This window comes from Helianthus annuus, chromosome 9 (assembly GCF_002127325.2).
Source record: "Helianthus annuus cultivar XRQ/B chromosome 9, HanXRQr2.0-SUNRISE, whole genome shotgun sequence".
NCBI lineage: Eukaryota > Viridiplantae > Streptophyta > Magnoliopsida > Asterales > Asteraceae > Helianthus > Helianthus annuus.
This window is the reverse complement of record NC_035441.2, coordinates 148274091-148301297: the sequence shown is the minus strand read 5'-3', so window position 1 is coordinate 148301297 and position 27207 is coordinate 148274091. Positions and strand designations below refer to the sequence as shown.

Below are 27207 nucleotides of genomic sequence, written 5' to 3'. Positions count from 1 at the left end.
GTTTCGACTAATCATGTTTTGGTTGCGAGTCGCAACCTCAGTCTCGACTAATCACGTTATGGTTGCGAGTCGCAACCTCATGGTCTCGAGTAGTGACGTAATGGTTGCGAGTAGCAACCTCATGGTTGCGAGTTGTAGACCTTTTGCTCTCGAGTAGCAACCTCATGGTTGCGAGTCGCAACCTCATGGTTGCGAGTAGCAACCTCATGATCCCGAGTAGCAATCTCATGGTCTCGAGTAGCAATCTCATGGTCTCGAGTAGCAACCTCGTTAACAGCTGTTAATTGTGATATCATAACCGAAAATTCGAAATCTAAGGGATTATGGGATATTATTTCCTGTTTTAAAGTGATCTAATTTTATCAACATATTTCGAAAATAATAACTGTTTATCTAATAACAGTTTCGAATAAAATTAAAAGATAAAAATTAGATCAAACATGGAAAAAAACACCCATTAATCCTAAATCATTCCAAATCATAACAGAATTTTCGAATTTTCACATGAACATGATGAACCCTAATCATAAAAAAATAAAATTCTGGAACCCGAAACCTGAATTTTAATAATTTTACTAAACAGATTTCGGCTAAAATTATAATCCAGTTAATTCGGTGAACAAACAATTTATCTTTTTCATCGAGAATCAGAGATCTCGAGTCGCAACATGATGAACTCGAAATCGGCTGTTATGTTTTTAAAGGTTTCAAAATTCCGTTTTCCAAGTTTCAATCCCAGAATTATGGATACGAAAACAGAACTGACTAATCAACATATGCTCTGATACCACATGTTGGTTCAGTTCTGTTTGTGCATGAAGGAAAACAAATATATAAATCATACATGTCACAGCAGATAGTGCAGAGGAGAATCCTGTGAGAGAGTTCGACATGCCTGTCATCTTGATTTGGTTCCTCCTTAGGGTGCTAACTGATGATGGTGCTAAGAAACCGAAAAGGGATATCGGTTTTGGAGAGGAGGCCGAAACTAATGATGTTATATCTAATGGGGTGTGAGTTGTGAAACTGAGTAACCCTTAAACCTCCACATAACTCTCCTTATATAAGCACCCAGGAGGAAACCTAATTAGTTACTAAGGGTAATATGGTCCATCAACAATTACCAACTAATTCAATAATAAGTTCTAATATATATTTTGATCTCTATAATGTAAATGATTAAGATGGCTATAAATTAAATATTAAACATAATATATTTAATCTTACATTTTTTCCTTTTATTGTTCAAGTAGTTCTGATACGTGAGTTGTCGTTTAGGTCACTAGAACTATAAATAGACGAGTGTGCAAGTTACTATAGATAATGGTTTATGGGTATTTGGAAAAAAGAAAGTAAGGGTGTAAGGGGTGCTCACCTAAGAGGTGAGTCCCCTCTCTTACGCCCAACCAATCCTCGTGTGCCACGTCAACTCCCCTCTTAAACTCCCCTAACACCCTAAATTGATGGCGGCACTCCCCTCTTAGGTGAATTGGTTTTTTTTTTTTTTTTAAAAAAAAAAGCATTGATTGGTCAAGCTCTCTCTCTCTCCTCCCCTCTCTTCGGTGAACCCCCACCCATTTCACTCCCCTCACCCACTCACCTAAGGGATGGCGGCGGTATTCCCCTTAGGTGAATGGGGTCACCGAATGCATTCCACTCTTACACCCCGTACACCCTAAGGCATATCTACAATTATTAGTTTACTAAGTTGTCAATTAATTTCTGATTAAGCACACAATCTGAGAAAGTTATTTGTCAAAGTCAGATGTATTAAATCGTCTCATAAATGCATCATGTACATATCGATAACAATTTGATTCGTTATGATATCGATACTTGCCATAAGGCTACACGGTATGGACTAAAAGAACAGTCCGTCCTCCACCGGTGCCGGCGTCGGCCCCATCCCGCCCCCTTGTCCTCCAACCCGTCGCGTCTTCAACGTCGAAGTTCCGACGGTGGCGACGGTCTCCAATGGTGAGCCCCCTTTGTTGTTTGCTTGTTTGTTTGTGTTAGGGACTTGTACATTAGGCTTCAATACTTGTACATAGGGCATAGAAATTAAAAAATAAAATAAAAAAGTGGTGGGGTAGGATCATCCTCCCATACCCTCTAGTGACCATCCTTGTGAGGACTATGACGTGGCGCCTATGTGGCGGATGGTTCTCCAAGGATGGAATGTCACCATACCCTCTAGCCTAACAGTTAAAAGAAAAAACCTCGAAAAATAGTGTCGTTATATGTCTAAAAGGAAACTGACACGTATTTTACATCGATCGAAAAATTATAAAAATAAATAACAATACTCGTTTCAGTTATACCTAAACATGTATCGATGTTGTATGGTCGAACTTGGTTTGATTCTTTAGTCTACTACCACGGTACCGAGACTCGTATAGCCTACGATACCAAAAAAACACCATATTTGAATACAACTCCGTTGTAAACAAAATTTATAGTGAATGTCAAGAAGTAAATTAGACATACTTGCGTATTAGTTATTCTAAAAAAGATTAACGAACACAAGCTACTGAAGGATAATCAAACTAAATGAAAACTAACTAGGTTAAAAACGGATATTATTTATAGCATAAGAGGTCAGACTAAAAAGATATATGAACAATTATATAGATAAAGGTTAAATTACAAAGTGTTGTTAACGTGCAAAGCGTGCAATAGATAAATACTTGTTGCGTAACTATTGACATAAGTTGAGTAAATATTGATGTAAGTTGCGTAATTATTTGTTATAAGTTGCATAATTTTTGTTCAAATTTTAGAGTTGTTTCCAATAGTTTATAGAAACTTAAATCATGAGTAACTGGTAACTACCAACTGCCAATGAGCTTGTGGTGGAGTGGTAAGGGAGAGACTTGTGTTTCTAAGGGACTCAAGTTCAATTCCTGCTTCTCCCCATTAGTTTTCAGCGGCACCTGGTGATGATGGGAGACTAGGCGAGTAGGCGGCGATCGCTAGTTCGATCCTTGAACTGAATGGGTTTTATCTCACCGCACTGTCGTGCCTTTGGGCGAGTGTTCACGGGCTTCTGCCCTAGGTGAGGGTTTTCCCCAGTTCGGAGACGGGTGTATCCCGATGTGGTGAATTTCGCCAGTAGCCCATTTGGAGGATTCGTTGACCGTTCAAAAAAAAAACTGGTAACTACCAACTAGAAAGCTAGAAGCAGAGGGTAGTAGCCCTATGGAGTGTGGAGTAACAAGTTGGTAGGACCATACCCCCGCAATTTGCTGTTTGCAAATTGCACCCGTCTTTTGGGGCATTTTTCTAGATTATTAAATCCCAACGTTATTTTTTATTATTTTATCCCCAAAAAGTCGGTTACAATTACCAACATCACTTCACATGAAAAGAGAGGCGTTCATATGACACAATTCCATGTTGTTGGTTCACCGTATTTTTATATCCTTTCCTTGCTTCTGCGGTTTGGCCTTTCAGATTGGTTTTGCAACTTGTTTATTAAATATACAGGCACACTTAATATATATTAAAAAAATAGATATAAATTATTGCAAGTAAAATTTAATCCAATCTATACATATAATAAAAGAAACCAATTAATGGACACGTATCGATACGAGAGACATCTATTTTTTAGTTTTCTTGCCATATACTTATATTTATTTTTATCTTAAAAATTACAAGTTTTAAAATAATTTATCAAGTTATCACATATTTTAAGTCGACGTTTATCTATAACTATATCTCTATATTTATATTTATCTTCTAATATAATCTTTATACTTATCTTTAGTTTATTATTTTACGAGTAAATTACACAAAACTTCCTTTATGTTTACTCAAACTTGCAGGTTCCAACCTTAATGTTTAAAACTTGCTAAAAACATCCTTTAAGTTTATTTTTGTTGCTGGTTTAATCCTTTATGACTAAGTTAATTATCTCAGTTTATTTCCCTCAGATGCTTAACATGTGAGGATCCTACTATCGTTTGATGACCGACATCAACTGACTCGCAAAATGGAATGGGGATGTGGTGCAAATGCAAAACTGTTTGAAACCCAAGCAAAATTGCCTCTGTTTTCACCGGAGATGTAGTCCAAACACAATTGGATCTCTTAAATTTAACAGGCTATTCACATGGAGCAAGCCCCTTTTCATTTCGAACTATCAAATCCTCTCGGAGGAGAGATCCAGCCCGCGTTTCGCTGACTAAATGCCAAACAAGCCATATTTGCAGGTTGATAGCCTCATGTTAGTTCTGTATGTGAATTCAAATTGAAAAGTACACATCATTTTTTGTAGTTGTTTTCCTCTTTAGTTTTGATTACTTGATTGAGATAACATGTATTAAGTAGGAAAGAATAAAAACTAATATTTAGGTACAAAACAATGGGTTATGAATGGGGAAAGAAGAAATAAGTGAATTTAATGGACTTTTGTAATACACAAGTTTATAACCTAATAGAAGAAAAATAAAAAAACAGAGTAAAATGTTCTAATATGTAAATAGTATATCAAAGTTCTTTTTATCAAAAACGTATTTTGACGACTGTGAGTGTTAAATGATTACATTATATTTATTCAAGTCGTGTAGTACACGTGCTTATTCAACTCATGTTATACACGGGTAATTAAAGATGTAACTTTTTTATTATATAAAAATATATTTAATCAACCCGTGTAATACACGGGGTTCTAGCCTAATTAATGTAAAAGTGAAATTATGAGATCACATAACAATTCTACGCGGGATATTATCTTGTAGCCTAGTGGAATCAAGGTTAAAAATAAGCTAATCGGGATATTGTCTTGTAGCCTAGTGGAATCAAGGTTAAAAATAAGCTAATAAGGGATTGAAGGTGCAAATCACATGCTAAACAAATCTACAAATATTTTAGTTGGATTATAAGGGTGTGTTATCTCTATTGGTAAAGTAGGTTTATTAAAGAATTATAGTTTTCTTTTCTTAAATAACGTCTATGACTATCTATTTAGAAGTATCTACACATTATAGACAAATGCATAGATTTTTTGAGTTGAATAAGAACTAGTAATAATACCCGTGCGTGTTGCGGCGCGAGAACATCGCAATATCGAGTGGATTAGTCTAAACGTCGTGTGATGCGTTAACCGTATGGAAACACGCATTTTGACGTATCGAATTGAACCCGAAGTAACCTATATAAGCATTGTGATTGGACCAAAACGTAAAGTAAATCAAATTTATATGTGACCCGACTCATACATAGAAAAAAAACTACAATTTGACTCCACACGTTCGAAACAAAATTTACGAAACATACATAAAATACGCACGAATACATATTATATTTGTCCCGACTCATCCCCCAAATCAAAACGTAGACCAACTCAAATTTATAGTTCATAAAATTATGCACGTAAATTTTTTTTTAATGAATAAGTATTATATTTGACCTAAATCGTTTTCTAGAAAAAGTTTACGTCGAAACATAGAGCAATCATATTTATACCGACATGTAAATAAAAATACGCACGTAAAAATAGTTTTTTTAAGTAAAGGAATTATAGGGGTAAACTCGAAAAAAATTATAGGTAAAAAACTTAATAGGTTAAAAAGGTTCGTAAAACCATACCAAGTAGCACCAATGCAACACAATTGCCGGCGACCCCAACAGTGGAAAATTTCGTAAAAATAAAATAAATAAAAAAGGAAAAAATAACAGCAAACGAAAAACAGACGTAAAATCTTTGAACCACGCACGCCCGTTGTTGTGTGTTAATGCGAAAGAATTAGACCGAAACGTAAAACGTAGAAAAAAATAACTAAGTCGAACGGGGAAAATAAACGTGTTACGACAAACCTGTTAAATGAAAAAAAAAATAGACCAAAAAACGGTGAACCCCACACACATGTTGCGGCATTTTAACTTGCAAAATTTAAAACGAAACGTAAAATGATAATTTGTGAAACATGAAACTTATAAGGGGGTAAAGATGTAAATAAAAAGTGTTAGGGTTAAATTACAAAAGAAGAAAAACACTGGGTTAGAAATGAAAAATCAACTTTTTTTTTTGAAAATCTCCCCATGCATGGAGTACAACTCTATAAAGCAACATTTTAGTTGCTAATTTATAGTTTATAATTGTGCGAACTAGTTGGTCCAAAATAAAAGAAATTTAAATTATGTTGGTATAACAGGGTTGAAAGTAGAAATTTGATTTGATTGTTTTTTTACACGCCAAGAAATGGCATCCTCTCAAAGACCCCTTGATGAGGGTTGTTAGGAAGTTCAAAAAACAGAAGACGAAGGCACTAGGATGACAAGACAAGCTGCCATTAGTGGGGAATTGGAGAAGTGAAAATGTATTTCGTTTCAAAACCTACCCGGGGGATGTTGTTCCAAAGATTTATCCTCCGCTTTCGGTGATCTCAGGAGCATTTTAGGAGTTTACATCGCTAGAAAAAAGGATAAGGGGTTGTTTGGAAACATTGCATTGAGCCACTTAGAGGGCTGGCCGATTACGAGATAGCCTCTAAATTGGTCAGCATGTTTTTAAAACATACCCATTAAGAGGTTCAATGAGTCATTAAGAAGCTTCTTTTAATTAAGTGAACCAAACACACTCGACCTCTGACCGATTCAGAGATTGCCTCCTGACGGAATCATTAAGATACTACCAAACGGTCTCTGAGTTGAAATAATTTGCTTTTATCAATTTCAACGAGGTCAAGATAAAAAAGGCCCTTGAAAGATCAATGAACAAGGTGAAGATGGGACATTCCAAAGTGAAGGTCAACATTGCCAAGTACCCCATCGAGAATGTTGATTAGTCTACTCTTAACAGGGAGGCTACTCATTCTTGGGAGACCCCTAGGGTGTATCAAGAGAGAGTTACGAGCATTCTACTCTTATGAACTTCAATTTTTGGAAGTATGTTCAAGTAGTATTTGAAGTGTAGAGAATAACGTCACCATTTGACAAGTAATTTGTACATATTGAACGACCTTAGACTGGAAGGAGAGATTTTCATTTTCTTCGGTAAAAAATATATATAATTCTTTATTCATCATTATTTATACTAGATAAAAATTGAATGCTCATAAGAGTCAAATTGTTGTGCCACGTTTTTTTCATGATTCATGCAATCAACATACTTCATAGGAAAGGATTTGTTACCTCATAACTATTTAGTGTAAGAGCCACATGGTTGTGTGACCTTATCTCTTCACGATTTCACACAAACAACTAACTACACAGAAAAGAATTAGTTACATCATAAATAACTCTTTAGAAATAAGAGTCACGTTGTTGTGGGACGCTTTTTCTTTGTGAATTTATATAAAAACAACAAACTCCATAGCAACGGATTTGCTATATCATTGACTATTTAGGCATAAAAATCACATTGTCGTGTGATATTTTTTTCTTTGTGATTTCCTGCAAGCAACAAACTTCATTGAAAGGGATTCGCTACATCATGACTATCGTATTTATTTCCTATCATAGATGATATTACAAGTTTGAATAAAGAAACATTTAGATTATGCGTTATAATAAGTTCTTATAAATCCCTTTTAAAATGTATAAAACAATTTACCAAGTGATCAACACGAGACATCAAATTCAATGTATAGTAGTCGACTGTGTTGTTCAACTAATTAGTCTCACAAACCGTTTTAAGTGATAAATCTGACCAGACCATCCGTATAGACTACACCAATTAAGGCGACATGTATCATGGGAGACCATCACGTTATTTAGGTAAGTATGTAGTGAATTGAAATTATCCATAACAATGGATAACCAGGGTCATAATTTATAGTATTAGTTTATAAAATAAACATGCAAAAGTTGTAACCAAATTGGTTTCTAAAATTAAAGAATAATATAACTAAATAGTCAACCTATGACTCCATCTTTTGTTCAAAATCTAGATTTTTAACACATGTTGTATTTTAATTATAATACTAATAATAACTAGTCAAGTTAACCAGAAGGGCAGCAGCCATCCATAAGAACCAAAAGATATTTGTAGAGGCATTATATATATATCCATGAATGTGTAGGATAGGAACGCAATCAGTTTGTTAGATACTTTGAACTAGGATTATATATGCATGTCACTTTCATTAATTTACTATTTAATTATTACAATATGATCTTAATCTAATAACTTTTCAATATTGATCTGTTTACTGTTCATATTCAAGGAGTCATACTTATGTCTTTGAATTTTAACTGGTTTTACTATTTAGTTTGAGTTTCATATGTATTACCATTCATTTTAGGTCTTTGTTAAACAAACTTAGTCAAAGTCAATATTTAAGAAACTAATCGTAGAATTTGACTACTAACAAATTAGGTGATTAAGCTATATACTATCTTAAATCCACTGACTTTTTTTTGTTTATAAGTTTTATTATTGAGTGTCTACTCAATATCTATATCTATACTATATAATAAAAGAAACCTGATTTTGAACACGTGTCATTCATTGAAGATGTCTACATTTGTAATTTCCTACCTTTTCATACTTAATATTATTATTTACCAAATTGACACTTTTTTATTTAGTTTACCCTTATCTAATATTATATTTTATGAAAAAAAAAATATTGATTATTCTATCTCTTATTAAACATACACATAACGATTACTTGATTCCATATCCTCACACTTTCTTTAATCTCCTATTCATTTAATTGTGATTAGACTTCGATTCTCACCATTAACAAAACTCCATTAAAACCCTACTTAGCATATTATCAAAACTCCACTAAAACCCTATTATCAAAACTCATTTTTTCTTTGTTTTCGTTTTTTAATTATCAGTAGGCTATCAATATTAATCGAAAATCTACTCAGCTACTTTTTCGTATACATCTTTTACATGGTTAATTATTCTTTTGCACTATGTGATACCATAATATATTAAATATATAAAAGTAAATCTATCTATACTATATAATAAAAGAAACTTGATTTTGAACACGTGTCATTCATTGAAGATGTCTACATTTGTAATTTCCTACGTTTTCATACTTAATATTATTATTTACCAAATTGACACTTTTTTATTTAGTTTACCCTTATCTCATATTTTATGAAAAAAATATCGATTATTCTATCTCTTATTTTCATATTGCATTTTTTTTAAATTTAGTTTGTACTTATCTTTTCCGTTCAAATGGGATAGAAGTAAAATTATTGAGTTTCACATTTGTAATTAATTATTTTTTTTATTAAGATGCTATCGTCCTATTTGCTCATGTTCAAAATGATAAGAAAAAAAAACTCAGTTATTTTTGTTTCTAGGAAATCATAATCCTTTTATTTGATTCAATCATTCTAGAACTTTTAAAACTAAAATATAATCTATCATGATCAAATTCACATTTCAAAACCCTCAAAATTCAACCATTCAATAATCACAATTACTCACACCTATAAGCCCATATATAATTTAACCTACTTTTAATAAAGGATTCCAATTAATTCTACGTGAAATTTAAAAAGACTTTTTATTATACACTTAATTTCATATATAATCTAATCTAACTTTTAATAATGTATATATGTGTGGACGCTCGGAGGACAAAAGTGAAATTGCACTAATTTTAACGTTATTTCACTAAATTTGTGAAAATAACGTTAAAAGCGGCGGGCGGTTAATCATGCATCATCATCATGTGGTGGCGTTGATAGCAAAAAGACAAAAGGAAACATGCACTAATCGGTCTTTGTCCCGATTGCTAAGTGTTATGTGCCTTATGTCCAAAGCTTGATGCAAAACTACTATCGAGTCGGGGGGTCTTACTGAAAGCAGCCTCTACATCTTACTCTCCTCAGACCCTAGCTTAGCTTTGCTATTTGTGGGATTTACTGAGTATGATGATGATGATGATGATGATGATGATGATGATGATGATGATTTAGTATATAATTAGATTTATTCAACCCGTATAATACACGGGGTTTATAAAGATATAATTTTTTTTTATTATTTAGTTTATAAAATTACATTTATCCAACCCGTGTAATATACAAGGTTACAAAATTACATTTATTTAACCCGTGTAATACACAGTGTTTTTAAAGATATAATTTTTTTATTATTTAGTATATATAATTAGATTTATTCAACCCGTACAATACGCGGGTTTTTATTATTTGGTATATCAAATTACATTTATTCAGTACAATGCATGAGGTTCTTAGAGATATAATTTTTTATTATTTAATATATAAAATTACATTTGTTCAACCCGTGTAATAAACGAGATTTTTAAAGAATAATTGTTTTAATTTAGTATATAAAATTACATTTATTCATCCCGTGTAATAAAAGAGATTTTTAAAGAATAATTGTTTAAGTTAGTATATAAAATTACATTTATTCAACCCGTGTAATACACGGGGTTCTAACCTAGTTTATATAATATTGTACATCAAAATCGTATAATATCAAAATAATATCTTATGTGTGATGCTAAAATAAAACATCCATCGAACTTCGAAGAATAAATATTAAAAAAAAACAATTTTAGTGATACCCCGTTACATGTACATACATTAAATAATGAGTTTGGATTCCGGACAAAGTTAAGGACATATGATTATCCGGTTTTCATATCCATGTCCTCGACCTCATCCTTGGTCAACTCACAAATTCCCCAAATAAATGTCGAACCCCCAAATATGTTACCGTTTTTTACAATAAAATATCTAAAATATTACTTGGTATTTTTTCAGCAATTAACCTCCATCGTTGATAGAGCAACTAGCTATTCATAACATACAAAGGCCAAGATCACAAATTTAAAAAATCTCTATGGGCAAGTAGGCGTAGCGACAGTTACTCCAAAATGACATTTCTACCCCCAACCATGTCAACCACATTCCAAACTGGTGTACGCTATTCCGCAGCCAAATTTCCGAAGAAATATCCTTAATTATCACGTGCTCCCAATATTTCCGTCGAAAATTATAATACCATTTTTAATTCATTTATTTATTTATATTACATAATTCCAATTCCAACTTGCATTCCAATCTCCACACACCACTATAAATACTAACAAATCTCAAACCCCCCAACAATCATTCATCAACTTCACATTCACACTGCTCTCCATAAAACAGAAAACCATAACTCTGTTACACACAACATAGATATTACACCCATGGAGTGGGTTCGAGGTAAAACAATCGGTCACGGAAGCTTTGCTGCTGTAAGCATAGCAAAGCCCACAAACAACAGTTCCGGTCTACCGCCAGTGATTGCGGTTAAATCTTGTGCAGCATCCCTCGCAACATCACTAATGAACGAGCGTATGATCTTAGAACAGCTCAAAGACTGTCCGAATATTATTCGTTGTTTCGGGGATTCAGTGACAGTAGAAAACGGCGAAAAACTGTATAATGTTGCGTTGGAGTACGCTTCCGGCGGAGCTTTATCAGAAAAACAACACTTGTCAGAATATAAAATCCGGCAGTACACAAATTCAATTCTTAAAGGGCTTCAGTTTATTCACCGGAATGAGATTGTGCACTGTGATATCAAGCTTCAAAATGTTTTGGTAGTGTCTGACGGCGTTAAAGAATCCGTTAAAATAGCCGATTTCGGGTTGGCAAAAAAGGTGGTTCACGGTTTAAATTCAAAGTTTGAAATCAGAGGAACTCCGATGTATCTGGCGCCGGAGACGGTGGCCGGCGGTGAGCAGGACGCGCCGTCGGATATATGGGCGTTAGGGTGTTTAGTAACGGAGATGATCACCGGGAAACCGGTTTGGAACTGCGCTGACGTCAGCGCTCTGTTAATGAAAATTGGTGTTGGCGCGGAAATACCGGAAATTCCCGGGAAATTATCAGACGACGGGAAAGATTTTCTTAACAAATGTTTTATGAAAGATCCGAGGAAAAGATGGACGGCTGAGATGCTGTTAAACCACCCTTTTGTTAACGCGGGTGCATTGGAAGGAGAGACAGAGGATCAGATCTCCCCGCGGGACCCATTCGGGTTTCTTGATTGGGAATCAGAGCAATCTGGTTCAATGACACCGAAATTGGATTGTTGGGTCGGGGCAGAAGGATTCGGATCCGGGTCGATACTGCCCGAAAGAAGATTGGGGCAGTTGCTGACAGAGCAGAAACCTAATTGGTCGGTTTCTGATAGTTGGGTTAACGTAAGGTAGTAGCAGATTCAAAGCACCGAGACTAATTTTAGAAAATTTTGATAGGGAATTTTTTATTGGTATAGCTTTTTTTTTTGAAAGGCCAACAAATTTTATTCATCTAGATCCAACAAAAGAGTTAGATCACACCAAGTACAATTGTACAGTTACAAATTCATACAAGATAATTCCATATTACACCAATTATCCCACGTAACCGACGGCCTTTTTGCTCTATGTTTGAACCATAGATAGCTTAATTGCCTTATTTCATTCTTCACCTCCTCCACTCTCGGCTCCTTGTCGTTAAAAACTCGATCATTCCTAGCCCTCCATATTCCTCAAAGCGTTACCATAATTATCGACTGAACAAGTTTTCTCCATTTTCTTGTTCCCCAGATCTGATTGTGGAACCCTATTACGTCCTTTACCGTGAAAGCGAAGAAACTTGGACATCTGATCCATTCAGCAACTATATCCCATATGGCTAGCGCGAACTGGCAACCTACGAACAGGTGGTCCTCGGTCTCATCCACCTCGCCACATATCTTGCATAAGTACGAATCAAGCTGTACATTCCTTCTTCGTAATCCCACCATTGTAGCGGCCCGACCCATATAAATTCTCCACACAAGGAAGTTCACCTTTTGCGGAACCCAATTACTCCATTCGAAACCCATACCCGGACCCGGATTATTTTGTTGTTCCAGCCGTTTCCTCAGGCTACTTACTGTGAACTCGCCGTTCGATTCGAGATCCCATACCCACTTATCATCTCCACCCCGTATGTTGACCAACATAAGTGTCGCCAATAATTCTTCAAGCTGCCATTTTTCCTCCTCCGTTTCCGGATCTCTCACCCAATCTGTTATTATTACTGTTCCCCCAGTTGTTACTTGAATTTTATCCATTACCTTTGCATTTTTATTACCTTCCAAAAGATACAGATCTGGTAGTTTGTTGCATAACGGTTCTTCAGTTATCCAACATTCCTTCCAGAAAGAAATTGTTGCCCCATTACCCACATATCCTTTAATCAGACATGCTAGATCCATCCCATAATCTTTCAGGTCATCACCCACCTTATACACTTGTTTCCACGGCCCGCTTAGTGATAGCCTACACGGAATGAAATTCCAAGAACGTTCACTGCCGTGTATGCTCCATATTATTTTCCTCCATAAGCCATCTCTATCGACCTTAAATCTCCACCACCATTTTGCTAACATCGCCAAATTAGCTTCCCGAAGCGATCCTAGGCCCACCCCACCATTTTCCTTTGTAATGGTAACATTCTTCCATTTCACCCAATTTAACTTATCCCTCTCCGGACAAGAGCCCCACAGGAAATCCTTACGAATTCTCTCGAGTTGCTTTATAATCTGAAGCGGAGCTCTATATATCGAAAAGAAAAACGTAGGAAGTGCATTGAGTACCGACTTTATCAAGGTTAACTTCCCACCGAATGACAACGTCTTCGCTTTCCATGCCGATAACCGTTTTTTGAACACATCAACTACCGGCTTCCAATGCTTTATCAAGTTCATGTTGGCTCCGACTTGCAGCCCCAAATGAATAAACGGAAACTTTCCCACTTTGCACCTTAAGATGCCAGCCGTCGCCTGTATATTGAGCTCACTTACCCCGATTCCGAAGATGCTACTTTTCGCTAAGTTCACCCTTAGTCCCGAAGATAAATAGAAACATCTGAGTATTCTGTTAAGGTTCCTTACATTTTCCAAAGACCACTCTCCTAAGAACACTGCATCATCCGCATAGAAGAAGTGTGATAAACATGGCCCGTTTTGTGCACACGATATCCCTTTATAAATCCCAATCCTATTCGCCTCATTTATTACACTCGACAAAGCCTCCATAATAATAAGGAATAAAAATGGTGATAGCGGATCTCCCTGCCTCAAGCCTCTGTAACAATTGAATTCCTGAGTTGGTGAACCATTTACCAATACCGAAGCTCTAGCCGATGTGATCGTGGCTAAAATCCATCTTCTCCATAATAAAGGAAAGTTCATTTGGGCCATTATTGACGTCAAAAAATCCCAGTTTACGGAATCGTATGCCTTCTCGATATCCACCTTAAAAATAAAACCCGGACTCTTCTTTCTTTTGAGCCATGAGATAACTTCGTTCAGCACCAACGGACCATCAAGAATACTCCTATTCGTCAAAAAGGCGGTTTGTTCTTCAGAGATCAGGCTATGCATTACAGGTTTCAAACGATTTGCCAGGACCTTGGATATTACTTTATTAACACAACCTATTAGACTAATGGGCCTGTAGTCTTGTAATTCGATCGGGTCTGAACACTTTGGAATGAGAGCAATAAAAGATGACGTACACCCTTGGTTTATCCGTGCCTGGTGGAAAAATTCCTCAAAGACTTTTAGGAAATCATTTTGCAACAGTCCCCAGCATCTTTTTAAGAACCGAAAGTTAATTCCATCCGGGCCTGGGGCTTTGTCTCCACCACAATCCCAGATTGCTGCCTTTATCTCATCTATGGAAAACGGACTTACTAGATTCATGGCCACCGAATCCGAAATTACCTTCAAATTTGGACACACTAGCCCAGGTCGACATTCTTCAGGCTCAAGAAACTTACTTGCAAAGAATGAAAACACCGAGTCTTTAACTAACGTTGGTTCTGTGATCCATTCCCCGTCTATAGTAACACCATGTACCCTATTGTTGCTTGAATTTGCCTTCACCACCCCATGAAAGTACGCCGTATTTTCATCTCCTTCCACTGCCCATCTTACCCTAGACTTTTGTTTTATATCCATGGTCTTACACCTTTCTGTTTCTGTTATAGCCTCTCTACATTCCGCCCTTATTGCTAGCTCTTGTTCGTTTAAGCTTCTTTCCTCAGCCGCAATTTCCAGGTTTTCCAAAAGTGCTAACTTTTCGCTATACTCCTTATCCCTTAATTCCTTATACGCAGCAACCCAATTTTTTATTTTGAACTTAACCCATTTTAGCTTTGTTGCTAATCCCAGATCCGCATGCCCATTGAACCGAAACCCCCTTAGCCATTGTTCCACATTCTCCATAACCCCTGGCATTTCTAACCACGAATTGAAGATACGACACGGAATAGGTCCAAAATCGATCTTTGTAAGTGATAAGAGGATGGGGCAATGATCAGATACGGCATTCGATAAGGCGACCAAAGTCGCCTCCGGCCACCTATTCATGAAATCTCGGCACACTAAGTAACGATCCAACTTGCTCTTGCCGATGCCATTATCCGCGTGATACGTGAATTTCCTACCACCCATTTGATATTCAACAAAATCTGCTGATTCAATGAAATGGTTAAAATGCAATGCATTCGATGCCACAAAGTCAGTATTAAACCTTTCGGAACAATCTCGCACATCATTGAAGTCCCCTACAACGACCCACATTCCACCCATTGACCTTCTAAAGAAAAGGATTTCCAACCATAAAGCCCGTCTTGCCACCGGGTCATTGAACGCATAGACATTAACAATGTTTAAGAGTTCACCCGAGTTACGTATTTCCCCCGTTATTATTAGAAACCTCTGCCTTTTGATTACGTTCGTTCTATTAAAAATTGTTGGATCCCACAGACTCAACAATCCACCTGAAGTACCTGCTGCCTCTACCCCTTCAAACTCAAAGCACGATCGGCCCCAAACTCTATTAATCATAAACTTTGACAAATCCCCCAATTTTGTTTCCTGGATTGCTAAAAAATTAACCCCGTGCGAAGTTTTTAGCCCCCTCACCCAATCAATCTTTCTTTGGTCCCTGACCCCTCGTAAGTTAATCGATAAAAAATTCATTGCGCAACATTATTTTCACCTTCTCCACAAACCACTTCACTAACCTGGTTGTTGAAGCCGTTTAGTCTGAATCCTAATTTTATACCAACACTCATTGTTGCATCTGTTTCCTCAGCTATCTCCCTGTCTCCCGCATTCACCATCGTCGCCCCAGCATGCATCTGAGTCCCAATTGGAGTTGGATTATCGCCTTCCTTGGTCGCCTCTGACATAACATCTTCGTTCATATTTCTAGAAGTCTCCAAGGGGCTGTTTAGATCAAAGGACCGGGCCCCATTAGTGTTTTCCTCTGGACTTAACGGGCTTGGACTCCTTGTGTTTCTGGGCCTCTTCCTGGCACTTTTTATGTGGCCCAAGTCATTCATAGCAAGAGCCCCATTTGTTTGGTTACGTACAGGAGACTTTATGAGTGGGTCCCTCCCAACATCATTATGTTGGCTCCTTGATACCCCACCATTAGTGTTATTCACCGCCGCCATATCTTCCCCACAATCCGAGTTCCCATGCACGTGGTTGTTTCCCCCATGCAACTGTTCATTTTCCAACCAGTCGGATTGGGCATTCCCCGACCCCTCGTTATCCGGCTGTCGTACCGGACCTTCGCCGTTTTCCGGTACACCGACTTCCCCGTTGGTGTACTCACCTTCCTCAACTTCTTCCAAATTTCCGGTGCACGAGTCCATAGATTTTGCTGGGGAAGCTTGATCTATGGATGACAACTCTTTGACCATCAACTCTATTCTTGAGTTATGCTCTTCCACTACCCATACTTTGTACTTGCTCTCATGCCATGATACCGTTATTTCTTCGTCGATTCTGCCTCCACCGTCAACAGTAACCCAACATCTGCCGCACGAGTTATCTGGGCTTGACCACGAAAAGTTCGAACCCTCAACAACCGTACCGAATCTCTCGCCAATTTTGTCATACAACTTGCTATCTCGAAGGTGTATCGGCACACCTTCAATCTTTAAGCATACTAACCTTTTGTACATTAACTCCTGCCCTTTCCATAGTATCGCTTTCGATATAACACTGTTCCATGCTGTCGATTCCTTTTCAATGAACTCCACGGCCCTTCTCTTATCTTTGAACACAATCATGCAATTTAATCCACCTAGATAACTAACAGGGTTCTCATTGTATCCCGCCAAGTCTAGTAAAGTACGAATTTCTTCAAGTCCACCAACCTCCTTTATCTCCACAATCACCGAGCGCATCATGCAATGGTCAGGGTAAACTGCAATTTTTTCATCCGCCACTACTACTTTTTCGCTATTAATCTCATTATCACCTTTTTTCCCAGCCACTATGTCTCTATATGATACCCCATTTGTCTTCTTTCCCGGTATGAACTGGCACGTATAATTGGGCTGGGCATCAACATACCTGGTCTCCTGGTACTTCTTGCTTGGTCCCGTCGTCCGATAAGAGGTTTGGTGATTTGTATTGTTATGTTTCTTATCAAACTTTGCAGGGAAGATAGTCAATTTCGCCTCATATATTCTTACTGTATTCAAAGTCTTCAGCATTCCTTCCATGTCATTTACTCCTTCAAATCTGACAAAACCAAAAAAATTTCCCCGTGCATCCCTTTTCTTGGCAACGTAGGCATCTTTGATTACACCATGCGGTTGGAACGTATTCCATAGTAGGGTTTTTGACACCCCACCAGGAAGGTTTGCCACGTAAAACGTTGTCACCGGCGTTCTTTTTTTCCGGTATACCACGTCCTTCCATTCTTCCTCTTGTCTCCTCCCCATTTTCCCCACGTATACAAAAGTTTGCTCTGAGTTTACAAATGTCTAATCTCTCGTTATCTTGAATCAACCAAATTAACAACTGGTAACACCCCTCGCCCCTCTAGAACAAACAAAAGAAGCAATGGCCACTCGACCCTAAGGGTGTTAATGGGATTCGAATCGGTCTAGCTAAACTGTACCCAGACAGCCGCGACCAATATCAGACCCGCTAAGCCCCGAAGACGCCCAGAAACCACTGCGGGAAATGAGGGTAAAGGAGGTTACGTAACAACTGCCAAGGAAGATGAAGACGAAACCGGCCGGGTGGGGGAGATGCTAAAGCAAGATAGGATGGAAGGTGCAACCGAAACCTTCAAGGAGAAGATCGGGACCTCACACACTATATCGGATAGGCAATCTCCGGCAACTCACCGGCGACGTTTCAGATTCTAGAGAAATCAAAATCCTGTTAATTTAAAAAAAAAAAAAGAAGAAAACAGAGTCCTTTTATTGGTATAGCTGGAAGATGATTATTTTTAAGATGTAAATACAAATAGATAGATGTATGTGAAACTGTACATACACATGACTTTGTTATTATATGACTTCTTTAACAATATATTCTTGGGTTTATTGCAAAGTCTAGTTTCTAGTTCCTTAAAGTTTAAGGTAACAATGATTAATGGAGCTACAAATTTTGTATTAGAATCTGTACAATCTGAAATTGACTAACTGTATATAAAGTAAAATTTTAATCTTTTAACAATAGCTTATGAAAAGAATATTTTTAGCTTGTTTTTACCCTAATTTGTATCAGAATCTGCATGATCTGAAATTAAGTAAAATTTTAATCTTTTAACAATAGCTTATAAAAAGGATATTCTCGGCTTGTTTTTCCTCAAGTTTGAAAACTAAGAAGTATATGCGCCGTGTTTAAGTATGGTTTTGGTTTTTTTTATTTATTTTTGGTCTTGACATGTTTTTACCCTAAGATTTGTGATGAGAAATATTTGATAACTCATGACCATTGAATTATTATAAGAAAACCCAATCATTTGGCGAAAGAATCTCGATTTATAAAAAATATTTATTTTATGACTATTCATTCATATTTTATATATTCATTATAAAGATGGAGGTGTAGCTTGCAAGGATCATGTTAGGGTTTTTAAAGCAAACCTAAGGATGAAAGCAACGATCTTTTTGCCACAAATTTGGTGTCTTTTGCAGGATTGGATCCTGTTATTCATTATAAAAAAAAAACCCTTTATTTTAATGTCATTTTTATAATTAATAATATTCCGAGCACCTTGCTTTAGACTTGTATTTATATTTTTCAAACAGTGTAAGCTAAAAACCTCTAAGATATTATTTAATATCAACCAACATTAAAATTAGAATTAGTCGTACAAACCCCAAATATATATATTTATAATATATATATTTATCGTGAAATAAGCTTATGTCCGCCCAAATTGGTCAAAAATTGAGGACGATATCCTATGCTATTATTCCACCTACGTCTTTGCCTGCCTAACAACCAATGTATGTGTTATTTTATTAGCTTTGCAATTTGCAAGTGACCTTGACTTCTCTCTTTGTGTGCCCAAGTATGTGTTATTTTATTTGTTTTGCAATTTGCAAGTGACCTTGACTTCTCTCTTTGTGTGCCCAAAAGAACCTCAGATAATTATGGCCCATTAAACTTGACTCTAAATGGGCCTATTAGAAGAAGCATACAACAAATAGGCCTTAATAACAATAATATAAAAAAGGGCTAGTGTAATCTTTATTTGTGTCTCGTATCTCTTCTGCTTTTTTTAATGGGAATTTTTATATTTTTTATTGAAATATAACATATTTTTGTTATGATCGAAAGGACTTAGAATATGTTTTCATTATTATAATATAAAAGAAATATTACTTTACTCAACGAAATGTCATTCTGATTTGGTTTTTGAATTTATATTAAAATGGTACAATCACCCTCATCGAACCCGATTTATCGACACCAATGGTAATGTTTCAGAAGACAAGGTTGTTTCCGTCGCTAGATTTCCCCTTGTACGGTAATAGAAGAAGATGTAGGGTAGTGAAACGTGTAGAAAACAAATTCGATTATGTTAAATTCAGCTTGTACCATAGCATGTGTCAGAAATAGAGGACTCTTAAAACTTCCTTTTATTAATAAACAGGATAATGGTTGTAGGTCCAAATCCTTATATTTAAGTTTTGGTTGAAATTCACTATTTAAACCTCCTTACATATAGAAAAAAATTACCAAAATCTCTTTTTGATAACGGGTGAGAAATTGACCACAATCCAATTTGCGATTTGGTTTGCGTTTTTGCACATTGAAGAGACTACATAGTAGTACCGAACCAAATAATCCGACCATCGGACCATAAGTGATAGTCACCTGGGCCAGGAATAGCCTGGTTCTCCGGCTATGGGGACAAACTGCATATTGGTCCAATAAATGAATGGTCATGGTGACTTCATCCGAAACCAAGGGTATAAATACCCAAATCCAAGTACATTTAAAGTACGTTTTCTCTAACATTCGGCCCTTATTTTCTCTCTTTACTTTCTCTCTTCAACAAATGTTTATTCTCATGCCGAAGGGTGGTTACAGAGTGTGTCAGATATTTTAGTGTAACCGGGAATTGACTTGGTGATCAAAGCGAATAATAATACACATCAAGCAAGTTAGGAGGTGCGTGAATGCACGCTTGTTTGAGTTATTATAATTCGAAGTGTACAGGCGGAGCCCGTACTCTACGGGGGTTTGGGGGCAGCGCCCCTGGGAGCAGGGTCCAAGGGGCGGCAACCCCTGGCGGGGTCCAAGGGGCAGAGCCCCTGGCTGGGGTCGAGATAATTTTCATTAAATTGCCTTAATGAAACTGCATCAGAAAATTTTATTTTCTGTGAAATTTGTCATATTTTCGAAAGGACAAAAAATGGCAGTTTTTTGGGAATTTTGTCTGAAAATCGAGATAACTGACACTAGGCAGTTACACCCCAAAAGATCCCAATTTTCGTAGACAGTTTTCTTGGTCACAATCCTCTGGTTCAAAAATTCACGCAAACACATACACTGGTTCGTTTTCTCAAAATCAGAGTTGTATCCGATTGAATTATTCAGGTGAACCACCGAAATAATTTGATCTGAGAGTGACATCACGCCTCTCTGATCATCCGACAAATTGAAATTCCCTAACAGAGTGGTCCTCCCACCTCTGCGACAAGCCTAACGTTTTCTATTTTGCAGGTTGTCTTCCTATCAAGGGATTCATTACATGGTCAATCCGAAGACTGGTTTTTGGTTTTTAACACATAGGGCAATATGTTCATGCTTTTTTGGTTTTTCTCCTGGCCGGGACACTAGGATGAGAAGTGAAGATAAATTTAAAATCAAGTATTGTACTAAATCAGTAAATTTAATACTTTTAAAACCTATGCATTTAAAATATTATTTTTAAATGTTATTTGTTACATCGTCACTGTTTATTAGTTATAAAATTATGTGAAACCAGTTGACATGTTATCGACATACTAAATTTAAAAAATTCAAGTTGATATACTAGCCAGGTGAGATCAATGTATTTTGTGGGTTTGTATTATATCATGGGCGGTGGGGTTTGAACTTCTCCTAATGATTATTTTCCCTTCCATGTGATGATGTAAAAACAAGACTGATATAAAATTTTCATTTGTTTATTTTGTTTGTAATAAACTTGTTTTTTTACTTTTACATTATGTTTTCATTCCATCAAAAATTTAAAAGTAAGATGGGTTTTTAAAGTTCATGAGATCTTGACTTTTAACATAACTACTTATAAAAATTGTAGCCGCGTTGCGGCGAACTTCTTTTGTTATTTAGTCTGTGTTTATATGTGTTTGAAATCGCTACGAGCGCGTTGCACACAGAACCGCTGACAAGAATAAAAACAAAATGTAGAAAAAAACACTAAAAAATAACCGAAAAAAATCAACTAAAAAAGTTGTATGGTAATGATGTTGTTCGGTAGAAACCCGTAGTCAGAGATGAGCAAATAGTAATGGGTACCGGTACCGAATTTCCTAAACCGAAAGATCCTAAGTACCAGTTCGGTACTGACGTTTAGCGTTCCTGGTACCGGTTAGCTACCGTTTTTTACATTCATATACTGATACCGTAACCGGGGTATCAGTTGGCACCGAGCCCATCCCTACACCTGAAACTAAAAAAAAGTTGTACGATACCGTTGTTGTTCGTACGGTACCCGTGATCAGGGATGAGCAAATGGTACTGGATAGCAGTACCAAAATTTCTCGAACTAAAAGACTATCAAACTCAATCCGGTACCGACTTTTGGCGTTTTATGTACCAGCCTGGTGCTTGTTTTTACCTTCATATACCGATAACGAACCAGTATTTTCGATACAAGTACCGGTTGACACGAAACTTATCAAACTTAAAAAGTAAGGAAAATAACAATTATTATAATATTAAAATAATAAAACTATAAAAAACTGTATCTAATATTTTATACTCAACTGCTTGAAGCGAGCAGTTAAACCAGCGTTGTCGCCATCCTTTTGCTTGATATGCCAGAATTCGTCCTCAAGCTTTTGGAGTTCGTGGGGAGGGCAGAACTCTTGCATCATGATGTCCTTCAACTCATCCCACGTCAGCCCAAATGCTGCATCATTCCCTCGTCTGTTTCTCTCGGCCGTCCACCAATCAAGAGCGTGGGATTGGAAGACGCCGGTGGCGTTAACAGTGCGAAGGTTTTCCGGACAGCCACTCTGGCGCAGGGTGACTTTGATTGAATTGAACCATTGAAACATGGCCGTAGGCCCATCTTCGCCGGTAAATTCTTTCGGGCCGCAGGCTTTGAACTGCTTGAAGCTAAAAGTAGTTTTAGGAGCATCAGTCCTGGACTCTTCAGAAGAATTGCTAGCATTTTCGTTCAGCTCGCTAACAATTTGTGGTATGACTTTCGCCATCTGCTTAGCGACAAGTGCAGCGATACGCTTGTCTTCATGATTGCGACGGGCAGAGCGAGAGTGAAATGATCCAAATGACGACATTGTCTGCAACCGACATCGCCATAGGTCTCAAACAAATTTCGATTAATCCTAGTATAGTCTAGCGAATCTCCAAAAGCTACTTTAATAAGCACAAGAACACATCAAGCACGTATTCTTGTAGGCACGTAATCCACATCACATAAACACATAAGCACAGAAGCACGTAGTCCATGTAAGCACATAGGCATACCGTAACCATGAAGACACACTGTAACACCTTGAAAATTTATGTCCAATAATGTATGAACACGTGTCATAAGCTCTGAACGTGTGTAAGAATACTTTAGAGGGACTAATGTTGACAAACGGGGAAACTGTGTGAATAAAAGGCTCCAAAGTGTCAACGATGTATAATTATATTTAAAAATAGCCCTACAAGATGTTTATACCTTCAAACGAATAAATCAGAACCCCCACCGGGCCCACCGGTGACACGTGGAAAAATAGGGGTGTGACACACACTATATATTGCACATATTCGCCTACATTTGTCGTACAGATTCACCTATTATTCAAAGTCCGCGAGTTCGAGAATAGCGATTGTGATTAGCGAGTAAACAGCGAGAAGCATAGCGAATAGTATAGCATGAGCAATAACATAGCAGACGATTAGTCATAAGCAGTAGCGATTTGTTAGCGATTTGAGATAGATGTGCAGTGCGAGTTGTGTGTGTCGATCAAAGCGAGGAGTGAAAAGCGTGTAAATCACCAAAAATCAAAACACGTAAACAGGTAAAACCACGTAAAACACATAAAGTTCCACATAAAACGACAAATATCAGAGTCAGCAGTTGCGGGCTAAGAATCGAAACACATAAAATCAGCGATTGCGAGCTTGAAATCGAAAATAGATTGTCTAAGGCTTGATAGACGTTGGCTACCCAAAGTGTTTCGACTATTCTCGAGGACTATAAGTATAGGTTTTGGCCTAATAGACTGTGCTCTATCACCGACACACGGTGAATGGCACGCATCCTTTCGGTTACTCACGCAACTCGAGTCGTTGGAATCCATCGAGACTTTGGTGAGAGTTTTATAAAATCGAAAATAGAGGGTGGAATAAGTCATCAAGGTTCGGGTTTCACCCCTAACTTAGCGACTATATTCCTGTTTGTGTGATAGAATCACGAGATTGAGGGAGACTCTGCATTGAAGTACGGATTTCACTCCCGATTCAACGCAAATTCTCTTGTTTATAGTAAAAATGTGGGTCGAACAAGTGATTTAATCGAGAGTTTATGGTTTTCTCACCTAATCTCGATCCAATCACTCGTTCATCTTCGTTTCTAGACTCTCCTACTCGATTCCATGAGAGCAAGCAACATCCTAGCATCTCAAACACCTGTCACATACGTTAAAATAAAGGTCAATACACATAGTGTAAAGGTGAGCATACAAGTTTGATAATATAATAGAGTTCGAAATCGTTTACGCATAACCAGCATGTAACATATAAGCGAAGAACGACGCGATAAACGGTGTAAAGTGATCAAGTGTCGGATGATAATTCGATCGGATTACAATCCGATCGGTTGGTCATTCAATCGGATGTTAATCCGTGCGGATGATCATCCGATCGGATGGCCATTCAGTCGGATTGACATTCCTTTGGGAAGGATGTGTTTGTGTATGATGGCTTTTGAAGTTTTCGTTGTAGCATTTAGAAAACAACGAAGTATCTCTACCTTTCAAGTCGTCGATCGAACAGTCGTTCAATCGGATAGCGATCCGATTGGTGGGACACTTAGTGAGAACAAGTTCACAGCAGGATTGTCACTCGATCGGATAGCAATCCGTTAGAAACTGATGTTCTTTGAAAATTATGAAAATGATTAAGTATCGAAGTTCCAAATGTCACATGATCGGATGGTCGTTCGATCGGATGGCTATCCGATCGGACGGCAATCCGTTCGGCGTTTAGAGCTTTGCAAGTTTGAAGTAAAAGTTTATGTGTGGAACCAAGTGCAATCTGATCGGATAGTAGTTCGATCGGATGGCTATCCGATCGGACGGCAATCCGTCCCAACGAACCACATCATCTTGAACTTGATTATTTTTGAAAGTCTTACAGTTTAATCGAGACGGTATGATAACGCACTAAACAACGGAACCTCGTCAAGTCCCAAGTCGTCCGATCGAACAGGAATCACCCTAGTCCGTTCATCTAACTGTTCGTGACAGTTGTTCATGTTCAATCCGAAATCGGTTGTCTCTTTGACAGAAATCAGATCTCGGACCGATGCTTCACTATGAAATGAGTAGAAGGCCTGAATGAGCTCCGATTCTATCGGTTTTGAGTGCATTGAGTGTAAAAGAGTTGAAAGAAGGTTGGAATGTTTCTTTCAATCCCTTTAACTTTGATCATGTTTAGATCTATGCAAAAACAACGTTTAATCATGTGGAAATCCTTCAGATCTGAGTTATTCTTGGTGGAATGAGGTCAAAACTTGAAGTTCATAAGAATCCCATGATGACATCACCCTAGAACACCTCAAATCCGTTGATTTCACGGTTAAAAGTTAAGATTCAAAAGAGAAAATGATGGAGAAGTGTGTGTAGATCATAGAAGTACAAGATTTAGGTTGAAAACTTACAAGAATCGCGAGAAATCGAGAGAAAGAAGGGCTTGAGTGCTGCTGGTCGAATGAGAGAGCTGTCATATCACAAATGATGTGACAGGGGGGTATTTATAGGTTGCCAAAAAGGGAAAGTGCACAAGTGTCGGATAGGCCACCGATCGGATGGCACTTCGATCGGATAGCAATCCGATCGGACTGCCATTCGATCGATTGGCCATTCGACCGAGGTGGTCCGACGAGTTTCGTTTCGGCGTTTCGTTTCGCGCGTTGAGCATTGCGATGCGTTTAGGCGTGTTTTGATTAAGCGATGCGATAGCTTAATAATAACCACACAAATACTATATCTAACATACAATCATCATAATTAACTTGCGTTTAGCGTTTGCGATTCAATTGCGTTGCGATAGAGTTGCGATTGCGTTTCGATTGACTTCCACAAAATATAAATAAACATGCACAAGTAACACATAAATAGCACACACACGTAAAACAATATCCAGAACGCATAATTCGAATTGTGAATGCGATTGCGATGCGATTACCGATAGGCGACCAAAACATGCGATACCATCGATTATTTACAGATACTCCACATAATACAACTAAAGCGATTAAAATAAAAGATTCGATTTCAAGTCAAGGTGTATAATCCAGTTAAGCAAGGAGTGACAGATCGCAATTAGCAATCTTTTCTTCCTTTGACTTTGACTTTCGAAACACGGGGTGTTACAGCAGTAATGTAACACCTCGAAAATTTGCGTCCTATAATGTGTTGACACGTGTCATCGGTTTGCACGTGGTAATAAATACTAAAGAGGGACTAAAGTTGACAAACATAGAAAGTATGTGAATTTAAGGGTTCAAAAATGTCAAGAAGGGATAAATATACTCTACAGTAACCCTAAATGATGCTCGTACCTTCAAACGAATAAATCATGGATCGTACGGAACGAAATGTGGAAGAAAGTGAGAGATTACAAACTACAGGGGTTAAATGTGTCAACATGTTTAAGTTATACCTCTGAGTGAACCTTTAACAAACCCGAGACTTTGTAACAGTAAATTTCGCTCACTAGAATGTACGATATAAATTTCGCAAGGTTCCGTTTTAAAATGAGATAGTTATGACCAATTTCGTATGCGAGGGGTTAAAAGCGTCAACATTGAAAGTTAGGACTTTTCGGGTAGTAATAAACTAACCGAGGACTTAATGACGCGGGTAAAAGTCACGAGGCCCTTATACGTAAATAAAAGAGGCCCAATGTGCAAAGTTACCCCTTCGAAACGCCAAAGGCCAACGGTAATAATTGAAAAGATTTGAAAAATCTTACAAACAGGTCTCAGGCGGGCCGCATAATGGTTGCAAGGACTTTACGCGGGCCGCGATGACAGTAGAAGATATGGGCTCTGTCAGAAGGATTCTGGCAGGCCGCGTAAAGGTTAAGAGGACCTTTACGCGGGCCGCGTCAATGTCCCAGATGCAGATAATTCGGACAGAAGCACTGTTTGGTGTTTTAACCGACATATGAGCCATTATTATGAGCATGGGCGCCCCTAAACGTCCCCTAGCACTCAGGGATAGTTGTTGATCATCTAGAAACACTTGTAGGCATTGTTGTAATGATCTTATGCTTCCAATTTCACTATAAAAGGCCATGAAGTGCACACTTAGTAAACACACCTCAATCTGCTTTCTTGATCACTTATGGAGCTCAAGAATACTTTCTTAGCATTTCTGGTCGTGTACTTAACTTCTGTAAGTGTGCTTAACCCTTTATGGTTTAGTTTTTGCTTAGATATAACTTAAAAGTCAATCCGTCGTAATTAACGATTGACTTAACGGTTA

General features: G+C 37.5%; 1 protein-coding gene across 1 annotated transcript; it reads left to right on the top strand.

Annotated features, from left to right (window-relative positions):
• Positions 1-11047: 11047 nt before the first annotated feature.
• Positions 11048-12351, top strand: LOC110879076 (mitogen-activated protein kinase kinase kinase 17). The gene has a single exon (XM_022127486.1). The coding sequence runs from the start codon at positions 11145-11147 to the stop codon at positions 12153-12155; it is 1011 nt and encodes a 336-aa protein (XP_021983178.1). The 5' UTR covers positions 11048-11144; the 3' UTR covers positions 12156-12351.
• The last annotated feature ends 14856 nt before the right edge of the window (positions 12352-27207 follow it).

What these genes read in the sequence shown, in the direction of transcription:
- LOC110879076 (XM_022127486.1), top strand. Translation starts at nt 11,145, where the DNA reads ATGGAGTGGGTTCGAGGTAAAACAATCGGTCACGGAAGCTTTGCTGCT.